General features: G+C 39.5%; 3 protein-coding genes across 3 annotated transcripts; 2 read left to right on the plus strand and 1 right to left on the minus strand.

Annotated features, from left to right (window-relative positions):
• Positions 1 to 2,218: 2,218 nt before the first annotated feature.
• tmbim4 (transmembrane BAX inhibitor motif containing 4) lies at positions 2,219 to 10,634 on the minus strand. Its single transcript, XM_038739209.1, has 7 exons — positions 10,420 to 10,634; positions 9,836 to 9,944; positions 9,638 to 9,743; positions 8,252 to 8,285; positions 8,047 to 8,164; positions 7,891 to 7,936; positions 2,219 to 3,683 (listed from the first exon to the last, which is right to left on the minus strand). Exons 1-7 carry the CDS (start codon positions 10,508 to 10,510, stop codon positions 3,477 to 3,479), a joined length of 711 nt encoding a protein of 236 aa, XP_038595137.1. The 5' UTR covers positions 10,511 to 10,634; the 3' UTR covers positions 2,219 to 3,476.
• Positions 10,635 to 12,775: 2,141 nt separating this feature from the next.
• On the plus strand, positions 12,776 to 15,161 carry LOC119918458 (beta-2-microglobulin-like). The gene is made up of 3 exons (XM_038739210.1): positions 12,776 to 12,854; positions 13,725 to 13,997; positions 14,420 to 15,161. The coding sequence occupies exons 1-3, from the start codon at positions 12,791 to 12,793 to the stop codon at positions 14,431 to 14,433; spliced, it is 351 nt and encodes a 116-aa protein (XP_038595138.1). The 5' UTR covers positions 12,776 to 12,790; the 3' UTR covers positions 14,434 to 15,161.
• A 1,354-nt stretch (positions 15,162 to 16,515) lies between these two features.
• Positions 16,516 to 19,151, plus strand: LOC119918460 (beta-2-microglobulin-like). The gene is made up of 4 exons (XM_038739211.1): positions 16,516 to 16,720; positions 17,259 to 17,531; positions 18,276 to 18,313; positions 18,427 to 19,151. The coding sequence occupies exons 1-3, from the start codon at positions 16,651 to 16,653 to the stop codon at positions 18,287 to 18,289; spliced, it is 357 nt and encodes a 118-aa protein (XP_038595139.1). The 5' UTR covers positions 16,516 to 16,650; the 3' UTR covers positions 18,290 to 18,313; positions 18,427 to 19,151.
• Positions 19,152 to 27,001: the final 7,850 nt, after the last annotated feature.

Raw genomic sequence — 27,001 nt, forward strand, 5'->3', positions numbered from 1 at the left:
AAACAATTCAGAGGTGCCAACATCTCATTAAGATTTCTTTTAGATACACAAATCATTTTTACTTAGTGTGATTACTTTAGTTTTGCTTTGTTTTAGTCACAAAGCTGTGAAAGGAACAGTGTTTGCATTGGAATCCATAACTAGATCTTTGCTAGATCCTGATAAAGGAGCACTCTACAGAGCTGCAGGGGGGTGGGGTGAACATGACAATAACTATGTTGATAATCCTGGTTTTCATGCAGTGAAGTGTCAGTTGAGTTTTGTACAGAAATGCAAGTTTTGCAGGCTGATTTTCACATGAAAAGACAATCAGTAAACTGTATGAAGTCAAAACGGAAATGTTTGTCTAATATTAAAAATAATCCCCTCTCTGCCCTCGGACTTAGATTTAAGATTTTACGATCAACAGAAGACTGTTTAAGGGAAAACAATCTCCACAAATCGATCAAAAATAAGTACAAATAAAACATTTAATATCCCAAAAAATAGTCACCCCCTTTCAGTCAGTATGTAATATTTTAATCTTTATTTCCACATGACTGTGACAGCTCCATAAAGACTGTTTAATAACAGTTTACACCAGCAATTTATCAGAAAGCATAATAAACAAAACAAACACAATGCCAGAAAGAATCTGCTGTTAGTCCAGCACACGGACTGTATATAAAGACGGACAACGTGACAGCTCCCCAAAAGCAAAGCCAAAACATCTAGCTCGCCCCGTGATGTTTGGCTGCAGTACAGATAACAGAGATGCTCACAAGTGTTTGAGCTAGAGTCCAAGTCAAGTCTCAAGTCTCTGAGGTAGAGTCTAAGTCGAGTCTGAAGTCTCTGAGGTAGAGTCTAAGTCAAGTCTCAAGTCTCTGAGGTAGAGTCTAAGTCAAGTCTCAAGTCTCTGAGGTAGAGTCTAAGTCGAGTCTGAAGTCTCTGAAGTAGAGTCCAAGTCAAGTCTCAAGTCTCTGAGGTAGAGTCTAAGTCAAGTCTCAAGTCTCTGAGGTAGAGTCTAAGTCGAGTCTCAAGTCTCTGAAGTAGAGTCTAAGTCAAGTCTCAAGTCTCTGAGGTAGAGTCTAAGTCGAGTCTCAAGTCTCTGAAGTAGAGTCTAAGTCAAGTCTCAAGTCTCTGAGGTAGAGTCTAAGTCGAGTCTCAAGTCTCTGAAGTAGAGTCTAAGTCAAGTCTTAAGTCTCTGAAGTAGAGTCTAAGTCGAGTCCCAAGTCTCTGAGGTAGAGTCTAAGTCAAGTCTCAAGTCTCTGAGGTAGAGTCCAAGTCGAGTCTCAAGTCTCTGACGTAGAGTCCAAGTCGAGTCTCAAGTAGAGTCTAAGTCAAGTCTCAAGTCTCTGATGTAGAGTCCAGGTCGAGTCTCAAGTCTCTGACGTAGAGTCCAAGTCGAGTCTCAAGTCTCTGACGTAGAGTCCAGGTCGAGTCTCAAGTCTCTGACGTAGAGTCCAAGTCGAGTCTCAAGTCTCGACGTAGAGTCCAGTCGAGTCTCAAGTCTCTGAAGTAGAGTCTAAGCCGAGTCTCAAGTCTCTGAAGTAGAGTCCAAGTCAAGTCTCAAGTCTCTGAAGTAGAGTCCAAGTCAAGTCTCAAGTCTCTGAAGTAGAGTCCAAGTCAAGTCTCAAGTCTCTGACGTAGAGTCCAGGTTGAGTCTCAAGTCTCTGACGTAGAGTCCAAGTCGAGTCTCAAGTCTCTGACGTAGAGTCCAAGTCGAGTCTCAAGTCTCTGACGTAGAGTCCAAGTCGAGTCTCAAGTCTCTGAAGTAGAGTCTAAGTCAGTCTCAAGTCTCTGACGTAGAGTCCAGGTCGAGTCTCAAGTCTCTGAAGTAGAGTCTAAGTCAAGTCTCAAGTCTAGGAGGTAGAGTCCAAGTCAAGTCTCAAGTCTCTGAGCAAGAGTCCAAGTCAAGTCTCAAGTCTCTGAAGTAGAGTCCAAACATCAAGCTGAAGTTTCCTAAAAATAAACATTGTTCACGAGTCCCACACCTCGAGTCAGAGTCAAGTCTGAAGTCACTGAGTGAGACTTAAGTGCAAGTCTCAAACTCGAGTCCCCATCTCTGATAGATAATAAGCCCCGCCCCCTCCAATCAAAGTGCACAATACATTTTTCCCCCCACAGGTTGTTTGTTGTTTTAGGTAGTTCTTATCAAGCCGACCTGTGTTCAAGTGTTCAGTGGGTAAGCTGCCTTTGATTCGTCAGACCTTGCTAGAGTTCAGTCAAATGAACCAGATGGTTATAAACAATAATTTATTCTTGAGTGAGTGAGTGAACAGCATGAGCCATGTAAACACAAAACTGCCGACAATTCTGCTTAAGTTAAAAATAAATATGCATTAAAGTCCACCACTTCCAGTACGTGAGACATAAAGAAAACCTTGCTTGGGGACAGCTATGTGAGAAACATTGTCAGGCTAAACCAATTAGAGGCTGAGCAGGATGGGTCACGCCTTCGCCATAGTAGGATTAGCAAATTTGCATCTGGGATACTTTGGCTTAGTTTTTGTACAGAGGGAGGAAGTGGAGACGCGTCAGCCATCTTTATATGCAGTCTATGGTCCAGCACAAAACCAGGAGGCAGTTTCATATAACTTCACGCACAACTGTTTAAAAATGAAAAACATTGCACGTGGTCTTTAATTCGTTAGTTAATTAACAGTTGAAGCTAACGCCTTCATCTCATTTAACATATCCTGATGCAGATGAATCAGACGAATCACATATTTAGGCTTACCTCATGTTTCAGGGTTTCAGTTCTTGATCCCAAAAACTGTCACTGTTACATTTACACCATAAACATATATACAATCACAGATATTAAAAATCCCAGGCATGCAAATTAATTTTTCTTGCTATTGTACATCATTAACAGATGTGGCACATGAGAGGGCTGCAGTGCACTGGTGGAATAAACTCATTTCTGACAAGATTGAAAACATAAACAATAAATAACAGAATAAATGAGTGGAATGATAGATCTGAATCACCACTGAGAGATACTGTTGGGAAGAAAAATGCACACACTACAATTGTTACAGCATCCACTAGTGCCTCACATCACAAAGTGTCTATCTGGGGTCAAAAACAAGGAGAGCTGCAATTGGGCCGGGTAGGGATGCTAGTGTGCCCTATATCAAATCATGTAATGTCCCCTTAACTGACTGGCTGTCACCTAATTATAATGAGTACATTTTCATTTCAGAATAATCAAAACTTATAGATTGACTTCATTTAATACAAAAGTGCAATCAGCTACAAAAAGTATGGGTAAAGTAAACAGAAGCACTTAGTGCAGCTGCCTGTAAAGAGAGTTCCCCAAGCACAGAATGAAGAGTCCCCTCTAAAATCTCATGTTTGTGAACGTCAGGATGGTAACACTCGCATGAATGCAGGGTAATGACAGTCATATCTGAGGGGTTCCAGTGAGGCTGTTAGGGTTAACAACAATAGATAATAGCCGAGTGAAGCAGTCTGAAGTGGTACTGCAGCCTTCAGTGCTTCTTCATCGAGTCAAGGAGACGCAGGATGTGCAGGAAGAGGTTGACGATGTCCAGGTAGAGGTTGATGGAGGCTAAAATGTGCTCCTCGGGGGAGAGCTGCTTCATCAGCAGGTTGGTGTCGTAGATGATGAAACCGCAGAAGATCAGAGCCCCAGCTCCAGACATGATCAGCTCTGTGCTGTCACTGTTGAAGAAGAACTGCAGAGAGACCAGAGTCAGCGTGAAGGGGAAATGAGGCTGACTTCTCTTTACAGCTGTACCGAAACTTTGCCGGCAACATAGACTGGCTATTTAGAATGTTTGTGTTCTTCACTAATTGGCCAAGTACATAGCATGTGGTATGTGGACAACACTGTTCCACAGCTTCCACTCTTGGGATGGGCAATTAATTGTTAAGTTAACAAAATCAACTTTATACAGTAACCAAGCAATTTCTGTCATGTTTGTTTATAAATTCATTCCTTCCTACATGCTGCCACCGACCTCTGTAATGCACCTGTAATTAAACGTGTGTCCAGTCGGAGCAGGGCAGACAGAGGGCGCCACCATGTGGAGGGGTTCTTTCTCTCTCTTTTTCTTTCTCGTCATGCCTTGTCTAATGTGTCAGGTAATTTAGGGCAAAACCTGAAAGCTACTGCAGTTGTTCTCATTTAAAAAGCAGGACAAGGACCTCACTATTTCTAAACACCTGTCTATGGCCTTAAAGTCTAACTCAGCCTTTATTACATGGAAATGAAGTTAACTCCTTTTCATATTGTTCTATATGCTGGTGGCTACAACACAAGTTTCTACAAATAAAGTTTGTGGTAGCATTGATGGCCAAAAGCCTATTTTTGGCATATTAGACTAATGTAAATTCTATGTACATATATATAGTATCCTGTGTAATTACACTGATGCCTATTAATTTGCTTATATTTCAGAACTACATACAACTTCAGGGACACTGCAGCGCAAAATGTCAACCCTCTAGCTGAGAGAACGAGAAGCAGACGTGCGAGTCAAGAGGAACACAACGCTCCCTGCACACCTTCAGGATTACGACCTCAGTTGCCCAGGCAACTGTAGACAGTCATCAACAACAGCGGCATGTGTGTCAGAAGATGAGCAGCACATGTCTAGCGGCTAGGCGGTGCAACCGCATGATGACCCAGAGGAGTCCCTCCTAGCTGCAATGGAAGACCTACGGCTGCGCAGCTATGATCTCAACCTCAAGACCTGGCACAGTGAATGCAGGCTCAAACAACTCAGGCCCCAGGCTACGATGGAGACCTTTCTGTGAATTGTTCAGTACAAATAATTATTAACAGGTACACTGTGAGGACAGAGAGAATCTTGTACACAGAGTAAGATATTGTTTAACTAATTGTTACTGAGGTGAATGTATCAAGTAATCTTGATATTGATTTTAGATGATATCTTCCAGCCCTGTATCCCATATAAACTGTTAAGGTGTCTATAAACTTAATGGACTCTACATAATGCTCCATCCCTCGATCACAACCGCGTTCAAAAATCACAACCTTCTCGGCCCCTCACGGTACTGCAGTGAATGGGTTTCTGACCGACAAAACACACAGTGTCTATAACAAACCATCGGGAACCTACAGCTCTGAAAAAGTGAAGCCAGTGCGGTAGTGCCTTAAACCTGCATTCTTTCTAACGCCCAGCAGGGGGCGACTCCACAGGATGCAAAAGAAATCCGACTGCATTGGACTCAGTGGCAAAATGAGCCTCCTTCTCACCTGATTTATTACCTCAGTAAACACTTTCCTAATGAGTTTATCAGTCGCTAGTTTCAAGTCTTCTTCAATACAGCATGATGTTCATTTAGGAAATTATGGTCCCATTTAGAGGAAAATAGATAAAGCAGGGGATGCTTTAGGGTGGGGCTAACTTGTGACTGACAAGTCGCTACCATGGCAACCTGTCAATCAGGATGGAGGCGACTCTGTCCACTGCACTGTGTACATTTGATCACCACCATTAAAGAAAAAAGTTTTTATCAGTAGTCAACTGTTTATTTTACAACCCATACGGACAGTGTTTTTGTGTACGGCTCCTGTCTGTCTTTCACATTTGCTGTGAAGGATCACAGCAAATGTGAAACATGTCTCAACTTGAGCAAATGTGTTTTTGTCTAACCTCTCTGCACATCTTTCCACTGACTCTGTATGCATTCATGCTCTCTTTACATTCATACATGCTGTGTTATTATGTATATTTAATATAATTGTGTTACTTTAAAATGACACTGACACACATCACTTGTCATATTTCTCTCCTGCTCTCTGGCATGTGGGTATCCATGAGCAGCATAATCCACTCTGATGTGTGAATATTAGAAAATAATGTTTTGCACAGAGACTAATCCACTTACAAAAAGCTTTACCAGAATACATGTTAGTACAGATTATGAACTAAAAGTAATGGGACACTTTTAGAGAAAGCACCAAACCAGTGTTTGACCACTCCTTTCTAGTGGTTTCTTTGTTCTGTCAGATTCTATTTTGTTTCAGTTTCTTTATTGCTATATTTGTTTCTCTTTCTGTTGTTTTACTTTTTGTTTCTTACTTTCTCTTTTTCTTTGTGCCTTGCTGTTTGCAGACTGACTTAAAAAAAAAAAAAAAAAAAAAAAAAAAAAAAGCCCACACACATATCTGACTGAGGCAAAGCAGGCAGCACTAAGTAGATAGATCACCCATGACTCCAACATGGCGGCACGCTGTAGCTAGATTCCGGCTGGAAAAGTGTGCTACCCTGAGAGTTTACATTATGCAAGTTCTTTTCAACATCATAAAGCATTCGTCTGGCCTGCCTGAAGGAGCCAAGTATTGTCCACCCAGTATTTAATAAAGCAATCCTGCAAACCCAGAGCAAGCTCCCTAAAATGTCCACCTGACTATGTCCATAACATCATGTTCCACCGCATGCCTCACCTGGACAGCAAAAGCAATAAAGGATTTGAACATTACCAGCAGAAAGAACTGGTCAAAAGAAAAAGGGAGGGGGCTGAAAGGTACGACGTTCGGCATGAGCAACAAGCTCCCCAAAGAAATTACCTAAAGATGTAAAAAAAAAAATCAAAAAAAAAAAAATCACTGTACCCACTCTTCAAAGAACCCTGGAATAAGAGGCGACCAGCTGCACTAGTCATGGGGAAACTGTACATCGAGGGCCAACTGTTGTGTCCCATTAAAGTTACACCCTGGCTTTTTCTGAAACTGGATGATCTAGGACTACATTTTGTGGATACAATTGTTCTCTCAACGTCCCGCAGTCACCCGCACTCCCTTTACTTTATGAACTGTTAGTTAATGAGACTTTAAAGCTCATGCACACTGGGAAAGTGTTGTCTCCTTACACACACATGCATTACTTAAAATTGCTATAGTACGGTGCAGCAACTGCAACTGCTGAAGCTTCACTTCCCTTCCACTAAATAGCCAAGATGGCGACCGTTAATTGTGAGGAGAGACTAGCATTCAAAACATTAAACTTTTTGGCTGCAGATAACTTTGGATTTTGTTAATTTATAAATATAATCTATTAACATGTTGATTTTTGAAAGGATTCTTACTTTATAACATTTTCCCATGTCAACAATGTATGCGAGAAGAGTACTTCTCTACTTCATTCCTGCACCATGGCGGACCGCAGCAAACACTCTAAAGTTTGGCTAAGATTCACTAAAAAAAGACAACGACACAGCAAAATGACACACCAGCAGTTAGGACATTCGGTGCGAGGGAGGAAGCAGATCCAACACGGCGTGAATCGCCAGTGACGCCCCCAGATGCAGCTAACGCTAACAGTAGCAACGTCTCCTACTCAGGTACAAAACACAAGTGAGCTGTCGTTCACCTTTTATACCGAAGGGAAATAAATTATGTCCACAAATGATTCCAATATTATTCTTTTCAGTACAGAAACTTTAGCCATGAAGGGGAAAACGAGCAAGGAGGAACTGGATGAATGTCACGAGCAGTGAACACAAACGGGTCGGAATCGCTCAAATTTAAGTGATACACAACCATAATCATCTGGCAAGGTGCTGCGTTGGCCAAATAAAGACATGCATGTGAACATTCCTGGTGGGTTAGCAGGGATTCTGCTGTTTAGCTCACAATAAACGCAGTGGGAGATAAAATGGTCATGTGATGACTTTAGTGGTAAAATCCTTTCTCACAGTCGCATAAACCACTGTGCAGTGATGTGGTGTCGCATAAGCCTTCAATCTCACACCAGACTTCCAGGATCATATTTCACCTGTAGCAACATGTCCACAGCTGCACAGCCCCTTGAATGCAGCCTTCTTATTTATCTTTATCTCTCCCTTTCCTTCACTTCATTTTATTTCCTTCATATGAAATTAGGCAAATTAATGTCTGGCAGTTCCACCTACCCTCATGAAGCTTGCAATGATGAGGATCCACAGGCAGGCGAACAGCCTGTAAGGACAGAACAGATCAGATATTAAACGTCTGACAGTGACTCCCTCTGGAGGGGGAATACAGCAGCTTTGATAATCAGCATTGAGCAGCAGCCCTGACAAACTCACCCTGCTCCCATTTTGCTGAAGTCTCTCTTGGACTGGAAGGTGTAGGCTGTAAGTCCAGCAAACACGGCACAGGTCAGGAACAAGGCTTGCAGTACAGTGGAGTATTCATAGAAGGTCACTGTGGAGAGAAAAGCTCTGCAGTCAGGACAGTCTGCCAACAGGCTCAAAGGATGGTGACTGACAGACTCCATCAGAAGTTACTTACAAGCTGTGGCCACAGAAACTGCCTCCAGCAGAGTCTGAAAACAACACACAATTAGTTACACGCTAATCAGCTTATCAAATAACCAGTTACTGTAAAGTCACTGAGCAGCTAATCTAGCATCACAAAATTAAAATGGCAAATATGGAAATAAATGGAAGGAATAAATGTACACTGTACTGTACTGTTATTTTCACTGACTAGCTAGTCTAAATGCAGAGGTGGATATTAATGAGTTACATTTACTCCGTTACCTGTACTGAAGTAATATCTTTGAGCAAATTGTACTTGGTTGGTGTAATTCTTATGCAGCATACTTTTTAATCTTGAGTATCTTGAAGAAAAATCTACTTTTACCCTGTTACATTATTTCCGCTACTTTTAATTATCATATATTATTATTATTAGAGTTTGGCTGTTCCTGAACCAGTTTTATTCTTTTTACATAGCTGTTTCTGTTTCAACCTACATATTGAATTTATGATCATCAGCGCCCGTTTGGTGTAACTGTTTAATCATCCATCTGACGATATGCCTACAACATCCCTGACTTTGTGCAAGTGTACCTAGATGAATTGATACTGTTTTGAAGGCAAAGGGTGATTTGATATTTGATTTGATTTGATAAGTGATATTGATTTGATTTAAACAATTGGTGTACTAAATAGAGTTTAATATTACTGTGATATTTTGTGATCACTCTTGAGATACAGACTGGGAATATTGGCCTGGTGAATATGTGGCAGGATATCTAACCAGGAGATGATGACTTGTCACTTCTTTACATTTTCCTGAGGAAGACCATCTGTTGCTGTTATATCCCCATCAAATAAAAGATTTGGGGAAGCTGTATTTTTTTATTCATTTTATAAATTATAAGTAATTTTGTCAGTAAATACTTTTTTACTCTACCCCAAATATTTTGATGACTACTTTTACTTCTACTTGAGCACTTGTTTTTGCAAAGCACTATTACTTAGGATCTACCTTTTTCAGTCCCACTACCTGTGCTTTAGGGGTCTGCCAGTGGCGAGTACTGATCCTATACCAGTGTAAAGTGAATAAACTGTATTCCTCACTGTGAGGAAGAGACAGGGAATCATTCTATTATATGTGAGGCGACATCACACTGACTCAAACGTTGCTTGTGTTATGTTACATGTAGCAAAATGTTCGGTTCTACCGGCACACTGCTGATGCATCACGTAATATGCAGGTTATTGAATAGATGGGCCCCCTTGTCACCAACAATCGAGTTACTATCGGGTTGTTGCATCCCTCCTTTTACTTGAGTGCAGTTTTTTGGCTACTCTACATACCTCCATCTCAACGTTAGGGTCCGTAACGGTGAGCCAGTGAGATAAAACACTTGAAACAACTAAAGCTTACAAATATGAGCAGCAGGTAGAGGTTGACTGGATGTTGGTGTCTGTACACAGCCAGGGCCAGCAGAAGAACCAGAGAGCCCAGAGCCGAAACCAAAACCACAGCAGGACTGAGGAAGAAACCAGACCGTGGGTCAAACAACCGGTAAGTGTAGGTGTGCTTATGTACATCTTAGTAAGAAGGTAATCAGCCCTTCCTCACCTGGCATGGACAAACTCCTTGATAGTTGTAGAGAACATGAAGAGGGCAGAGGTGGCGGTGGTCAGGATGATCTGCAAGCTCAGGAGGGTGTACACCTTCCGCAGGAAGTCTGACCAACAAAGACAGCAGAGGACACACAGAATTACAGCAGCTGAACCTTTGGCTGGATGTGTAACGTTACGCTTTCCTGAACATGAAGGGGGGGGGGCGACTTGTGTGTTTGTGTGAGCAAAAACAAGTTTGCTTTAACGTGACAGCTAGCTATATAGTGCAGTCTCAACCAGGGCAGACAGGACAGGTTTGAGCCAGTACAAGCAGCTCGCTCAAGCCAAGGTAAACACATCAATGCTAACGACGTGTACAGTGTAATGGTTTAACTGTTAGCTTAAGTTAACGTTAAGTTCAAACCAGTGCTATCCAGCTAACACTGTGCTGGAAGCAGTAGGCAATGAATGGTTGTTAACAACAGCTATAATACCAACAGATCAACGGCAGTGACCATTGTTTCCACAGTATTTAACGTTAACTGATTAGCGTTAACTGACGTGGCACGGTGCTGTCAACCACCGTGCTACTTTACTTACCCATACGGATCTGGATACTGGCTGTAGCGACATTTGTGCCATAGTTAAAGTCGTCTTCAATAGAGGACCTGGGGTATTTTTCACTACTCATCTTGTCACTCTAACGCTTTCTCAGCTGGGTAAATAAAGGCAGTCGCTGTGGAACCTGGAAAACACGGAAGTGTTGGCGTTTATAAGGCTGCGTACGTTATCCACAGCTGGGAGACCTGTCTTCTTCTTTTAGAGCTTCAGTGGCGGTTGGCAAACAACGAGCTGGTGCATTACCGCCACCAACTGGTATGGAGTGTGTTACATAAATCGAAAACAAGTTTTAAGAAACGCATATCATTTCAATATTTGTTTTTCTTAGATTCTCAAAAGTTTTTTTTCAATAATTCATCTTTAATGAATATGTTCAATAGACAATGCTGAGAATATACTTCTACTATATTCTACTATATACTTATACTACTGTCTTTGGCTGGGAACGTAATAAAGAAACTAAAAAACAGAAACAAGTTTAGACATCAAATGCAATTCACTAATTTACAGTCCTTACAGTGCATGATTTATTAGTTGTTTTACACTGAGACATAGAAAGCATGAGGACATCTGCTGGTTTATCGGTGTAGCTATATGAAACGTAGGTTCAAAGATAATGTTATTTAGCTGTTCTCATAATTTGCTAAATTCAGTCATTTCAAGATTACAATGCAGGTCTGTTTTCAGGTTTTCTGAAACAAAACTGTTAGAACATAGAACATGATTCATTTACATTATCCTTGAGTATTTTACAGGATCAAATATGTGTGTGCGCATGTCAACATAGCATGTGGGGAGAAAACAACCTCCTTCTGAAATAAACAATGCACAGCTCTTCTTTAAGGATTGTAAAAAAAAACAAAAAAACAAACATTCAGGCTCTACCATTCAGGGTGACTCAGTGACACATGACTAAGACACGTGGCACCTATAAGGAGCCAATGAAAATGCCACCATTGTTCCAAAACAGTGCCTGCCATGCCAAGAGAGCTTTTTCATGGTATTCTGAATTCCAATGTCAGAATTACTTTTTTTCTTTAACAGATGCTATACTGATTGGGTCTCAATTTAATATCATTCTAGTTATTTATAGAAGTCTGTCTTTCCAGATAATGTACTGGATTGGTTCGTTTGTGAACAATTTCGTTCACCATCTTGGCAATGCTAATCTTTGTCAGTGCCTGCACATTTACAGATGTGACTGTCATTAAAGTATTCTGACTGACTCACACTTTGGCAGGGGAAATCCAAAATCATAAAAACATTACACATTAAGAAAGCGGGCGATAACAACATACTCAAAGCAACATGCTCTGTGTTGAGCTGAGCTCTAATGTCTCTAAAGAAATGCCTCTAACCAGTTTGCCCCACGCCTAATCAAGTATCTGGAGCCCTTACACTTCTTTCACCCGTTCATATGTGTCATTTAAGGTCAGTGAGGGCTCAGTGAGTAAGGCTTAGCATAGCCTGTTGATCAGGGCCCAGAGTTGGCTACTTGTGCTGTGTTTAGGATGCCGACCAGAAAAATGTGGTCTTTTATGTGGTCTTTAGCTGTTATCAAAAGACAATATGATATGATTATAATTTAATTTTTCAATTTTTGAACACACACACACACAAAAGGACAGTGGAAACTTACAAAGACAAAACAAATACAAATAAAACCGACATTAAAAATAAATAAAATGTAGAAAAATACATAATAATTAAGAGAAAGAATATCTGAATTATTTTCCAAATGCTCAAGAACACCACGACTTGACTTAGTTACAACATAGGCAAACATATGAACAACAAAAAAGAAAGCATTGTAAATACACAATACAATTGGATTACTGGAAGAAGAGGAGGCAAAAAAGATTGGAAGATGTGAAGAAATAAAGAAAATTGAGGATGGAAAGAAGGAACAAAGAAAGTAAAGAAGACGAGGGAATAAATAAGGGAACAAAGAGATTCTTAAACTGTGGGATTGAATATATGATACACTCTTCCTGTCATGTGGTTGTGGCTGTTAGATTGCCCTGTTGTTAGCATTAGTACACAAAAAAAGCTAAAAGAAAAACACAGTTTCTCTGCAGTCTTATGAAGGTAGCAAATGTGGGTCTTCAGGGAGTTTCCACAAACCTTCCCTGTCCACAATGGAACAAACCTCTTTGGCCAAATTCTACCTAGTAACAGAGTGATGGAAATAAACAATTGGCTGGTGTCATGTGAAGGGCAGTCTCACAGCACTTTATTTATCTGTGCTGCTCTATACTTTCACTTTACTTTACCCTCAGAAGGCATCGTGCGCAGCAGGATTCTTTGTCATTTGAGTTTCTGTCAACTACAAAAGAAGAATTGATCAAACATGAGGATTCTTTTGTGCCTAGCAGCTCTCACAGCTGTCTGCTTTGCTCAGGACGCCAAACACAGTAAGTATTTTCTGGTCTACCTGCTGTACCTTTACTGAAGAACTGAAGAATATCACAAACTGTGTCTGAAAGTAAAATTGCCTTTTACCTTGAATGCAAGTAAACTACATCACAGATGAATTTGTTTTGATATCCAACACAAAGACAAGAAAACGAGGCAACACAAGGCAGGCAATAAGGGTGTAGGCCTACATCTTTAAAAAGCTGCTTATGATCTGTTAGAAAGCCAGAGAGGCTGATGTGAGAGTTGATGTAAGAATCAAATGGAAAAGAGAAAGGTTACACATATTTTTTATTCGGTGGAATTCCCCTCAACAATCTGGATTTACTTTCGATTTCCTGTAAATCCAATCTGTTGCAACAGCACCCTCCACTGCTTCAGAACACACAGATGCTGGTGGAGTTCTCAATGAAATAAATCCCTCCAATGAGGTTACTAATAAAAACACAACATGTGTTTTGTGAAGGAGGGTAAGACTGTGAAGCATTTCTTCCAGTGCTCTGGGGGTTCACTTGAGTTGAGGTGACGGTGAAGACCATAGCAGATGCTTCGTTCACAGTATAGAAGCACTGTCATGTTTCCCCTCTTTTCACTTAAGTTATTGCCTCTAAATTCTTTATTAAACAGTTTGAGGTGATGCAGTGTGTGCTTTATAGAAGAAAAACAATCAATAATTCGATGTAATTTTCTGTTTGTCTTTCCATACCACCAACAACCTAAAGGATTTCAGAGCGGAGTGCTTTTAGTTTTAATGTAAAAATGGCGCTCATACAAATACTGGGGAGTGTTTTCATATTGCAGGTAAATGGCATACTGTGTGGTTCATTGGTGGATTGACATCATTTCCTTCTTGTTGTTGCCGCCTCTAGCTCCTCCCAAGGTCCAGGTTTACAGCCGAAACCCAGGAGAGTATGGGAAGGAAAACGTCCTGATTTGCCATGTGAGTGGCTTCCACCCCCCTGACATCACAATCCAGCTTCTGAAGGATGGAGTGGAACTCCCTGGCGCAAGGCAGACCGACCTGGCCTTCAAACAGGATTGGCGCTTCCATCTGACCAAGAATGTGGACTTCACGCCAGTGAACGGGGATAAGTTCGTCTGCAAGGTCACTCACGGGGATAAGACTAATGATTATGTGTGGGGTAAGTCAGGATCAGCCCAAATGTGTGTTTAATGTTCTCATAACCAAGAAGTGGTTTATCAGCAGCCAGCAAAGTAAACAATAAAAAGAGACATTAGGAAGAAACAACGCAGGTCAAAACATTCAGAGAGCACATACCTTTGACAAAGCTGAAAAGTCCATGTTAATGTTATTTTATTAATAGAGGTTTTTCTTTTAAATTTGATATGCATGTTGATGCAGGTTTGTAGCAAAATACACAGCGGTATATAATTATAGAAATCGAAAATAAATCAAGTTAGTTGTACTTGATAAACTAAATATCCAAAAATTCAAGACACAAAATATATTCAATGTAAAGCATTAGTGGCAATGGTTGCTTCACCAGCTTTTATGGGATGGATAAAAAAACATTTATGTGTTTCTTCTTTTTTTTTTTTACAGAGCCAAACATGTAACTCAGCTTGTCAGCTACTGCAGCGTACATTCATCATGTCTTCAATCAACAGGATCAGATTCTCCCGACTTCTGACTTCTGACTTTTCTTCTCATAAACCAAATGTCAACACCATATTAAGGGAACTTAAAAATAAATTTTCATTTACTATGTTAATATAAGAAAGTGCGCGGGCTGCAGGTCTTTGAGACATTTGTATTTAGCATTTCGCTTGTGTGTTAGGTAGATTGTTTGCAACTTATTTTCCAGCCTTTTATACTGAAAAGTGTATGATTTAATTGAATTGTTTCTGTTTGTTTCTGTACACAAACTGTTATTTTTTTAGTTTTAATGACAATCGATTTCTTTTACCTGAATGAGGCAATCAAATTGTAATTGGTCAAATCAATAATACGTGAATGGGGTGTGCTTTCTTGATTTGTTATTTAAGATTATTTGTTAACACCCATTAAATAAATGCCTCTTGAAAAATCTTCAGTCTTTTTTTAAACAACCTTCCTTATTCCAGGGATATTGATCAATATGTTTGCTTTTTGACTTTATGAAGCCAATGGTAACTTCAGGTGGACAAAGAAGGAACTCAATATAATGTGTAGACATTTAACCCATACATACTGTTCATATTCTATACATTCACAGTATGAAAGACTAAAGAATACCTTCAAGTGGAACACAGATGAATTTAGAATGCATAAATCTGCCATTAATAAATGGGTGATTAATCCTTAATGTTTCAGAGAGTATGGAGAATGTCTTTTTACACCACTCTTATGGAGAAAAAACATCTATCACACAACATGTCCTGTTTTACCTAAGATATGAAAACATAACAGCCATAATGGGTTTTTTTTTATTTAAATATATTTGATAGAAAAATTGTGGGACTGTGGGGTGATTGTTTTATAACTATTTATAACCACTACAGCCATCATATATATATATATATATATATATATGTTAGGCCTATATACTGTAATTGATGAGTAATTTAGCTTTAATTAACAACCAACATAACCAAATTGCTTATCCCAAACTACCTTGTGAGACCGGATCAGCGACCTCTTGGACAGTACGTATGCTACCGTAACCTCAGTCACTGCATTGGCAGCTCAGGTACCTTTATAGTCTTGTGACTTTGGGTCACTTTAGAAAAGTCATCAAATATCGGGCCAAAAGAATGGCAGTTGTGTTTTCACTCTTGTGAAATGTCAAAACGGGTCAAGGTTGACCCAAACAGTATGTAAGGGTTGAGTCAGGCACTCACAAGTTGACTTTTGAGTTTAGGGCTCCACTTGAGACACACTTGACCTGCATTGTGCATACGGTGGTCTTCACTGGGCAGTCTAAAGCTAAAAGTCATGTGTAAATCACTATTCCACTGACTGACTGATCTGTGCCTCACTGTACTACGTCATGCTGTTTTATCACTAGAAACAAGTCACTTAGTAGGTATAGGCTACACATAACTGAAATAAAATGACTTTCCTCAGTGTTGTATTCTGTTTCATAACACTTTCACACTGAACCCAGATCAGTGACTTCGCTGAAAGAGGAGCCACTGAGTATCACAGTTTCATTATCATGGCGGCAGTTTCAGCGGCAGTCTTTGTCCATAACTCTAATGTAATTTTAAGAACTAGCTGCTTAAAAAAGTGGAACAGGTGTTATTTAGGTGAATATGACTCAGAATAAATTGAGATGTTGTTGTGTGTCTGTTGAATATGTTAATTTGTCTGTCAACACACTGTAAACACAGGGTGTCTGTCTGTCCGTCCATCTAGCCTATCTAAAGTAAGTAAGGCTATCCAATGTAATTAGTATTTCTGTGAGGAATAACAGATAGTAGGCTACTAATGAACCATAAAAGTTACGAACAAAGTTCCAACAACTCGCAGGCAGCTAGACATTGTTTTGATTGTTTGATGAAACTGCGCAACACAGTTCAAAATGTCGGAATTAATTCTACCTAGCAACAGTTCCTCTTGATTTTTCTATTGGTGGAATTACGGGACATTACGTCGAAATCATAGAAAAGTCTATGGTCGAAGCCCGTTTGGGGGGGCGGGGTTATAGCCTCGTTGTTTTTTGCCGTTTACCAGCAGGCACGGACGGAAAAGACATTTACTTTCGATTTGGATAGCGGGACAGTCTCTCATATTTAGACAAATAGGACAAGAAATTTTCAAGTGTACACGAAAGAGATACTAAACAAGGTATTATGAAGGCATTTGTTTGCGCAGTTGTCGTCGGTCTACTCTGGCTCGCGGCTCTTTCAACGGCCAAAGAGGGTAAGTAGGCTAACGTTAGTCTTCTGTACTTGACGATGTATTTACAAATGGCGATGTGTTATTACACGGAAGTTCATGAGTTGGTAAGTAGGACCAATAAATTTACCGTTCAGTTTAACAACTACAACCGCACCAAATAAGAAGAAATAGCCCAAGGAAAAGTTCCCTTAAAAGTAAAGTAACGTTAATATCTTAAAGGCGGTGTTCAGAATAGTAAACGTTTACTTAGGTTTCGTGAGCGTCTTCATAGGCGCTGTGACGTAACGTTAAATGTAAAACAGAAACAGTGATGGTCTGAACCCGCTGCCCAAAGAAAAGCCTGCAATTCACCAGGCTGTTTTAAACATTTTATTAGCATATGTCAGTGTGGTGGTTGATAATAACACATCAGCATTCTAGTTTGATTGGAAAATGGGCAGAAACTAGAATTTCAAAAATAGAGTAGGTAATTGAAATCTGGCTTTTTTTAGTCTCTGCCAGCTCATCAGCGTCAAATCGTTTCTGTACATGTGTGACAATTGTTCTGTTTTCTCGGTAGCTTCACCCAAGGTTCAGGTGTACAGCCGTAAACCTGGAGAGTTCGGGAAACCCAACACTTTCATATGTCACGTGAGCGGCTTCCACCCACCGGAAATCAAGATCGACCTGCTCAGTAACGGACAGGAGATTCCAGGAGCCAAGCAGACTGACCTGGCCTTTGAGGAGAACTGGCACTACCATCTGACCAGACACGTGCCCTTCACTCCAAGCTCAGACGCAGTGTTTGCCTGCAGAGTCACTCACTTGGGAAACACGAAGACATATACTTGGGGTATGTGTCTCTCTCTCTCTCTGTCCACCCAAATGTAGCAAAGATTTTAACTCAATTTTGAGAACATGTTCAAAAGAAAATGCAAATTAATGGGAGTTTCCATCCACTACCATAATGCAGTTGGTTGTTCCATTAAACCATTGCAGAAGGTGGAGGGAAACCCCCCTCCTGTCTACTGTCTTTATGATTTATTGCCATGTTCATTTATTTGTTTCCTCATGCCATGGGTTCTTTATATTGTTAAGTTTCTTTTTATTTTGTTTAAAATGGCTATGATTAATAGTAGTAGTAGCACGCATATATTGTTGTGTGTAATTACTCTACTCAGTTGAATTATTAGGTAATTACTAGTAGTGATAACATGGATCTATTGGGTGAGACAGAATGAGAAAAAGATGATTAATTATATATGTATTTTTATATCTATACAAATAATCGAAATGTGTCTTTATATGGATGTGTAAGAGACATAGCTGTTTATACCTTATTTAGCAATACTGTACTTGATGATGGTCAAGCACCTGAACCACTTAGACCATGTCAAAGTATTCAAAATGTATATGTGAACTGGAACAAAAAGAAAAATTTAAAAGAACTTAACTAGTAAGCTACAGAATAAACTGAAAAAATCAAGAAGTTGGCATCCTCATGACTTGGCCACTTGACATTTACGGCATCCAACCTGTCCAAATGCGACTTGATAGAAAGAATAGCTTCTCAACGTGTCTTCTTCTCTCTCCACAGAAACAGACATGTAAGTCCTGTGCCCTGCCTTGTTTCAGGTATGTACCATGTTCATTCTCAATGCCGTTTTTAAATTCAGTGATCGTGTAATTTGTGCAGAAACTGTGTGAGTGACTAGACACTGTTTTTATCCTTTGTTTCATAACCCCAGGTCTGCTTCGTCTTAAGAAGATTGGAAGATTTTGTCTATAATCTTGGGTTTCATGGTGAACGTTTGAGCATCAGCAAATGAAAAACCAAGTGATTGTTGACCACAAGATGGCAGAAAGGGCCTTAAAAGTCTGGATTGGACAAGTTCATTATGAAAACTAAAAGGCACAATATCAGCAAAAAAAGTTCAGTCAGCTGTGAGCTTGTGAGGTGAGAGTGGCCACAAAAACAAATTAGTTAGCTTAACCATTATGAGGAGTCATCATTTGGTTCAATATTCATCTGAAAAATATTGCTTCATGGAGCTTTAAGAAATCCTTTACAGTGATGACTGGAAAAGGAAACATTTGCATTTAGCTTTTTTGTGTTTGATGCTTAATCTGTAAAGACATTTTAACTGGTTCTCATTAGTTAATTCATGTAGAGGTAAATAAAATTGTTGTCTTTAACTATTTTTTTTTGCATATTTTTGATGATGAAGAATAACAGAGGAGTCAGCTTATTTCCAGATGAGATTTATCATGCATTATTACTAAAATCTAACCACTCTCTTATGGTGTTTCTGAAGTATATCTCAGTTTGACTCTGTAAATTTATTTTATATAAAGTACAAAGTGGGTTTAATGGACACATTTAAACAGGGTTGTAAAATTAAATGTGGTTTGGTAATATGGTCGGGTAATTAAAGTGTTCATGAAATGACAAATTAAATACTTTTGGAAATAACTGTGGTCACGTTGTCTGCCGTCACCAGAGGGCGAAGTTCCACTGAATGACTGAGTTCTAAATCATAATGCACTTCACAGCAGTTTCCAAACTTCAGCACGTTGGAAGGAAAGGGGCTGTTGCAGTGGAATGACCTTAGACATTAAAGGGTACGTTTTGGTGTGTGAACAAGAAGTGTTTTGTCCATTGTCTATTTTTATACTTAAAGGCTAACCTAAGGGACACAAATGGATGATAAAACCAAAACAGTTTATCTGGGTAGTTTGAATTCACGTCCTTTAGACAAACAAAATCATTCAAAAACATTTTAAAGTCATCCTTCCAGTTAAAGGTTCAATTGGTAATATTAAAAAACAACTTTACGGCAGCATGGTGGCCCAGTGGACATCAGTGTGGCTTTGTAGCAAGAAGGTCCTGGGTTCGAATCTCTGTCATTATGGGCTTTTCTTTGTGGAGTTTGCATGTTCTCCCCATATTTGCGTAGGTTTCCTTCACCATAAAAATCAAAACAAACATGCTAATTCTGCGCCTGGACAAAAACAACATTAGACAGATGTTACTATTTGTCTGCTCCCTTAGTCACTCCAACCATCCACCCTCCCCTCTCCCAGTTGACCTACTGTACACTTCTTCAGCTTCCACTACTACAAGTGTACCGTCAGCTTCAGGTGCGAATGCAAGGTGGACAAGAGGTGTTTTAACAGCCCCAAAGAGCAGATACAGACTCACAGGTGGAAGTTGAAAAAAGGCTTTTTAATGTTTAATTTTAACTGAAACTGCTGGGGGTTTGAGGAAGTGTGGCTGATGATGACTGGTAGGCAGAGGAGTGGAGCACGTGCATGGTGGAGCAGTGGTGGTTTGAGTTGTGCCGAAGTGGTGTGGCTGATAGTGTGGGGCAGTTTTGTAGCACAGGAAAAAGACATTAGAAAAATACCGAAAGAGCACAGTGGACACTAGACAAGTTCGCCAAGAGCAACATCACCACAGGCAGAATCAGTCTGGCGCTGACTGACAGGAGACCAGGGGCCTTTCTGAAACTAGACTCGCCACTTCCACTCAGTAACAGAATGAACTCTGGTGGGAGTCACCCTCACAGCCAAATCGAGTTCCCCTAATTATAAACACAGCGGCCAACTTTCAGATGAACTTCCCTCCCTAGTGGAAACAGAACTCACTGCTGTCACACGTGTATTCAATTCAATTCAATTAAATTTTATTTATTTGACCCGCAGCCACAGATCCAGACTCCACAGCTCCAGAGCCAGAAAACCTGCAGGAAGTGATAGGAGGAGAGAGGAGAGGGACGAGAAAGCACAAGACTACCAGAAAGGGGAGAAGTTGTGTTAGTAACATGCAATAATGGGATGAGGTTGCATACAGAGGGAGAGAAAGTAGAGGAGAGAGGAGCTCAGTGCATCATAGGAAATCCCCCGGCAGTCTAGGCCTATAGCAGCATAACTAAGGGATGGTTCAGGACTAACCTGAGCCAGCTCTAACTATAAGCTTTATCAAAGAGGAAAGTCTTAAGCCTACTCTTAAATGTGGAGATGGTGTCTGCCTCCTGAACCCAAACTGGAACCTGGTTCCACAGGAGAGGAGCTTGATAGCTGAACGCTCTGGCTCCAAGTCTACTTTTGGAGACTCTAGGAACCACAAGTAACCCTGCATTCTGGGAGCGCAGTGCTCTGGTGGGGTAGTAAGGTACTATGAGCTCTTTAAGATAAGATGGTGCCTGACCATTAAGAGCTTTGTAGGTAAGAAGAATGATTTTAAATTCTATTCTGGATTTTACTGGAAGCCAATGCAGAGAAGCTAAGACAGGAGAAATATGATCTCTTTTCCTGGTTCCTGTCAGAACACGTGCAGCAGCATTCTGGATTAGCTGAAGAGTCTTAACGGACTTTTTTGAGCAGCCTGATAATAAGGAATTGCAGTAATCCAGCCTAGAAGTAACAAATGCATGGACTAGTTTTTCTGCATCATTTTTAGACAGGATGTTCCTGATTTTCGCAATATTACGTAGGTGGAAAAAGGCGGTCCTTGAAATTTGCGTAATGTGAGACTTAAACGACATGTCCTGATCAAAGATAACTCCAAGATTCCTCACAGTGGTGCTGGAGGCCAGGGCGATGCCATGCAGGGAAACTATATCTTTAGATAATGCGTCACGGAGGTGCTTAGGCCCCAGAGCAATAACTTCAGTTTTATCTGAGTTTAACATTAGAAAATTACAGGTCATCCAGGTTTTAACATCCTGAAAGCACATTTGAAGTTTGGCTAACTGATGAGTTTCATCTGGCTTGATCGATAGATAGAACTGAGTATCATCTGCATAACAATGAAAGCTTATGGAATGTTTCCTGATAATATTGCCTAAAGGAAGCATATATAAAGTGAAGAGGATTGGTCCGAGGACAGATCCTTGAGGAACTCCATGACTAACTTTGGCATGCATGGAGGACTCATCGTTAACATGTACAAACTGAAATCGATCTGATAAATAGGACTTAAACCAGCTTAGAGCGGTTCCTTTAATGCCAATGAAATATTCCAGTCTCTGCAATAGGATCTGATGGTCAATGGTATCAAATGCAGCACTAAGATCTAATAAAACCAGTAGAGAGAGTCCTTTGTCTGATGCAATAAGGAGGTCGTTAGTAATTTTCACCAGTGCTGTCTCTGTGCTATGATGAGCTCTAAATCCTGAATGAAAATCCTCAAATAAACTATTGCTCTGTAGAAAGTCACACAGCTGTTTAGCAACTGCTTTCTCCAGAACCTTAGAGAGAAATGGAAGGTTAGATATAGGTCTATAGTTGGCTAAAACATCCGGATCAAGTTTGGGCTTTTTCAGAAGAGGTTTAATTACAGCTACTTTAAAGTACTGTGGTACATAGCCTGTTGATAGAGATAGATTGATCATATCTAGTATAGAGGTGCTGACTAAGGGTAAAACATCTTTAAGCAGCCTAGTCGGGATGGGGTCTAAGAGGCAGGTTGATGGTTTAGATGAAGAAATTATTGAAGTTAGTTGGTAAAGATTGAGTGAAGCAAAACAGTCTAAACATATATCTGATTCTACAGCTGTTTCCTGAGTTAAGAGATAAGTCGGTGCCAGTTGAGGGCAGGTCTTGGTGAATTTTGTCTCTAATAGCTAGAATTTTATCATTAAAGAAGCTCATGAAGTCGTAACTACTGAGAGCTATGGGAATACTTGGCTTTATTTAAACGAGAATTTTCCACTTTGGTGGAACGCCAATTCCTCTCAAGTTTCCGCGATATTTGCTTTAATTTGCGAGTTACAGTATTATACCATGGAGCTAACCGTCTTTGTTTTAGTATTTTCTTTTTTAGAGGGGCTACAGAGTCCAGTATCATTCTCAGCGAGCCTGCAGCACTATCAACAAGATGATCGATTTGGGAGGGACTGAAATTAGCATAGGAGTCCTCCGTTACTTTGTGACTATATAATGTTTTTAGAGCTGATGGAATCGCATCCTTAAATTTAGCTCCAGCACTATCAGACAGACATCTTGTATAGAAATTTTTGCCCAATGGCGTGTAGTTCAGCAATATAAACTCAAAAGTTATGAAACAGTGGTCGGATAAAGAGGGATTCTGTGGGAACACCACTAAATGTTCAATTTCAATACCATACACCAAAACAAGGTCGAGGGTGTGGTTAAAACAGTGAGTCGGTTCATGAACACTCTGAGAGAAGCCGATGGAATCTAACAGAGATAAACGCAGTACTGAAGCTGTCATTCTCAACGTCCACATGAATATTAAAATCTCCTACAATAATAACTTTGTCCGTTTCAAGGACTAAAGTTGACAAAAACTCTGCAAATTCAGATAAGAATTCAGAGTATGGGCCAGGTGCTCGGTACACTATAACGAAGAGAATTGGTTGCAGTGATTTCCAACTTGGGTGCGAAAGACTAAGAACAAGACTTTCAAATGAGTTATAGTTTGGTTTAGGTTTAGAGCTGATTAGTAGGCTAGAGTCGAAGATAGCTGCAACTCCACATCCTCGGCCTGTGCCTCGAGGAATGTGAGTATTAATATGACTGGGAGGGGTGGATTCATTTAGGCTAACATATTCTCCATCACCCAGCCAGGTTTCAGTAAGACAAAATAAATCAATATCATAATCTGATATTAGATCATTTAATAGTACACCTTTAGAAGAGAGAGATCTGATGTTTAAGAGTCCACATTTAACTCTCCTATTCGTTTGCACTATAGCTCTTGTGGTTTTAATTTTTATGAGGTTTTTATGCACAGCTCCTCTTCTGTTTACCTTTTTAAATAATTTCAATGGTCGGGGGGCAGACACCGTCACTATAGGATTTTCACTGAGTAACTCCTGAAATGGAGGAGCAGAGAAGTGTGTTAGACTGCGACTCTACGTAGGGTTTTGGGTGGGTAACTGCTGAAAAAGAAGGGCAGAGAAGTGTGTTAAACTGCGACTCTGCCTCCTGGTCTCAACTCTGGGTTGTCATGGATTTGGTCCACTAATAAACTTGGCCAGATTTATAGATCTGTATCAAATAACAGTTGTATTAAGATTCAGGATTGATAATGAAAAAGTGTTTTGCAATAATGAAACTGAAACCATTTGTCATTTATTTAATATTGTATGTGTACCAAATTATTTTGGTTAGATTTTGAATATTTCTTTAAGACGTTGACTGGTTCAGTTATTCATTTATGAAAAAGAGACATTATTTTCTTTTATGATAAGATTGATATGGATTGTAAAAGACTATATATTTTGAACCTCTTTATCTTATATGGAGTATATTACATTCCTAAATACACATGGTCTAAAAAGAAAACCACAAATACAACATTTCAAATTAGAAATCAAACATTATTTTGAAGCGGTCTGAAGAATAATTAAGCAATTAAAACAGTTAAAAGAAAAAATTTAGAAGATTAAAAAAAAATTGGAATATTTTTCTTTAATGCCTTTGTTGCTTGTTACGCGATACCCCGTGTATCTATTTGGGTCATGTTCTGTTATTCTGTTTTATGTATTTTTTTTTTTGCTGAAGATTGTCAAATGAAAAGTACAACAACAAAAAGTAATTAGAGTGTAAAATCACATCAGGTGATTGCTTTAATTGTGTGTTCTTGTATGTTATTTCACTAACTTTAATGTTTAATGTGCAAGATATGCAATGTGATAATATATTTCAATAAGCATAGTATCGTAACTATTCCAACATTGTGTACATTTTAATTGATCCTACTGTCATTTACGTTTTGGAAATGTTTTTGTGTTGGCTAATACTTTTTTTTTGCAACTGCAATTACAACTTAAACTTTATTTACAAGTTAAGAACAAGATGTTGTACAAATGTATACATAAAGAAAATGTAATAAAAATGTCTGGTTTCTTTTAGTTGATTTTCAATATATCAAAACTGACTAAAATCCACTGTGTTCTCTTCCTTGTAATGGTGTAGACATTTTGGATATGAAATCTGCTGCTCTCAGGTACTTTTTTAACAGGATAGAGAGTTTGACAAAACCAAACCACAGCTCAACATGAGATGTTTGTATGCCTATTATATCTTCTTGCTATTAAAAACCACAAACCACTCCACAATGGGAAGATTCCCATGTAGTTTATTTATTTATTTATTTTACAGCACATTGACGACAGCAGTACAGAGGAAGTGGGTTTTGTGGGTTGGCAACTTACAAGATGTCACACTCTGCTTGGTCCTGTCTGAAAGGCACTTTAAAAGGTAATTAAAAGGTAACAGGACTATTAGCAGTTTTTTCACTGGTGCTTTTCTCCTCCCATTACGTGTCCATTTTCGTCCAGCTTCATGCGCTAGATTTGCAAAACACCTGCATCAAAAACCACACACGATGAAAAATTCAATGGCCATCTGCATATTTGTGCAGTTGAGGAAGTAAGCATGCTCTGTCTGCTGTTGGTTTGCCAAATGCTTGTCACACAGCCTTCATGGTGGGCGGAGCACGGATGCACCACAGTGCTGTTGGGAATCAGTGCAGACACTTGTCTGGCAAGGTACACTATTTCCTCGTTGAAGGATATAAGCACACAATTAATCAGAGTCCAACTATAATTGGTCTCAACCTGGCTATCCTCTATGTTATGTAAGGTAATTAGGGGTCCAAGCCCGAGTGGGCTGGGAACCCGCGAATGCAAGATCATCTGCCTTTTGCTTATTGCTCACACTTAATGGAAGAACTGGTGGTGGAGGGGGAGTGGTTATCTGCTCGGTAATTTTTGCAGCCATGTAGCCACCAGACTTGAATTCTTTCCCAATTCTGTGGAGAGGGCTATGGACTAACACGTTTCCAGAATTTAGTCACCATACCAATTATTAAGGAAAACTTACTTAATGTCTTGCGGACATTGGATAGATATACTGTTGATTTTGTTTGCCGTTGTTTATGTTTTCCAATTGAGCTACGAACCCAAGTTGTGTCTTTAGGTCATCCAGAGGTGTTGTTGTGCAGTCAGTCGAATCTGAAAATGTACTTTTGGCTTGCATACCAAAAACTTGCAAACAAATGGATTAATTTGGACTGCCAAGAAAAACTTCACATTTGCACTTGTCTTTCTACTTGAATATATTTACATCTTTTTTGTATACCAACTTAATTTAGAAATTTTGGACTTCCCCAACTCCCGTGCACACAGTTGTGCACTGCTGTGCAAGGCCAGGTGGACCTAATTCAGCAATCACCTGTAGCACTCCTGGGGCAGAACCAGAGGACAGAAAAGGAACAAGGATGCACAGCGCAGAGAAACACATACAGCCGTAACAACATTTACCAGATACAAAAACTGGCTTTAGAAAGTCATAAAATATCATATCAAAACCAGGGAAGAAGTCTTTGGATTGTACATTAAGTTCACTGTATGTAAAACCACCATTCCCCCCTCTCCTTTGCCTTTCATGTCTCTGTACAGTCCTATCAAAGCAAAATGCCAGCATTTTAAGAAATACTTTCTAATTACTTTACATTCAGATTGCACTTTAATCTTGGAGCCGTGTCTAACAGTATCCAAAATATTCTTTATGTTGACCCAGTTAGGTTTCTAATGAATAGATCTGAAAATGTCGTCAATAAGGTATATAAAAACTAAACTACTTTTGTTTCAGGAGAACAATTCTTTACACTGAAATGTCTGACTTATTTGCTGTGTGCATGGAACTGAATAAATGGTCTATAAATAGTATCAGATGTGGGAATTTGTATTGTGGTGGTACTTTAAAAGGTCTGTGGGGTGGTGATGGCACAATGGATAAGACACATGCCTTTGGTGTGAGAGACCTGGGTTCAGTCCCCCACTGAGCCATCCACCTGCAACCTCGATTGCTTTAGATAAAAGTGTCAGCTAAATGAATAAATGTCTGAGTTTGCTCAAATTAAGTAAATTTAAGGAAGTCTGAAACTGATAAAATAAAACTGATAAATGACCCTAGTACCAGATTACCCAAAATGGGTTTCTGGTCTCTATTATAGGATAAATAGATATATGTAAAATAATGTAATAATGTGAAGATGTGGTCATTTTTAATTATGAAAACACAGGATTTAAATATGTTTACTTAAGGTTTTGATAAGACACCTATAACTAAGACTCTTCAATCAAGTATCTGTAAAATGGCATTCAAATAAATTTTACATCACAAACCTGTAATTTTACAAGTACAAGTTTTCTTTTTTAACACCATTAAAAGGTGTGAACGCCTGTTATTTAACAATAAATTAAATATTACCTTTCTGTAATTTTACCACTTTGGGGCAATTATACACTTAATCTAACTTGTAATCTAATAATTATAATAAAAGTC

This window comes from Micropterus salmoides, unplaced genomic scaffold (genome assembly GCF_014851395.1).
Source record: "Micropterus salmoides isolate LMB-PRFRI ecotype aquatic unplaced genomic scaffold, ASM1485139v1 Ms_hic_scaffold_23, whole genome shotgun sequence".
In the NCBI taxonomy this organism is placed as follows: Eukaryota; Metazoa; Chordata; class Actinopteri; order Centrarchiformes; family Centrarchidae; genus Micropterus; species Micropterus salmoides.

Coding starts and splice junctions, on each gene's coding strand:
- tmbim4 (XM_038739209.1), bottom strand. CDS start 10,510: ATGAGTAGTGAAAAATACCCCAGGTCCTCTATTGAAGACGACTTTAAC. Junction 8,286..9,637: donor TCTACCTGCTGCTCATATTT/GTAAGCTTTAGT, acceptor TGTTGTTTTCAG/ACTCTGCTGGAGGCAGTTTC. Junction 8,165..8,251: donor AGTTTCTGTGGCCACAGCTT/GTAAGTAACTTC, acceptor TTCTCTCCACAG/TGACCTTCTATGAATACTCC.
- LOC119918458 (XM_038739210.1), top strand. CDS start 12,791: ATGAGGATTCTTTTGTGCCTAGCAGCTCTCACAGCTGTCTGCTTTGCT. Junction 12,855..13,724: donor TGCTCAGGACGCCAAACACA/GTAAGTATTTTC, acceptor TGCCGCCTCTAG/CTCCTCCCAAGGTCCAGGTT.
- LOC119918460 (XM_038739211.1), top strand. CDS start 16,651: ATGAAGGCATTTGTTTGCGCAGTTGTCGTCGGTCTACTCTGGCTCGCG. Junction 16,721..17,258: donor TCTTTCAACGGCCAAAGAGG/GTAAGTAGGCTA, acceptor TTTTCTCGGTAG/CTTCACCCAAGGTTCAGGTG.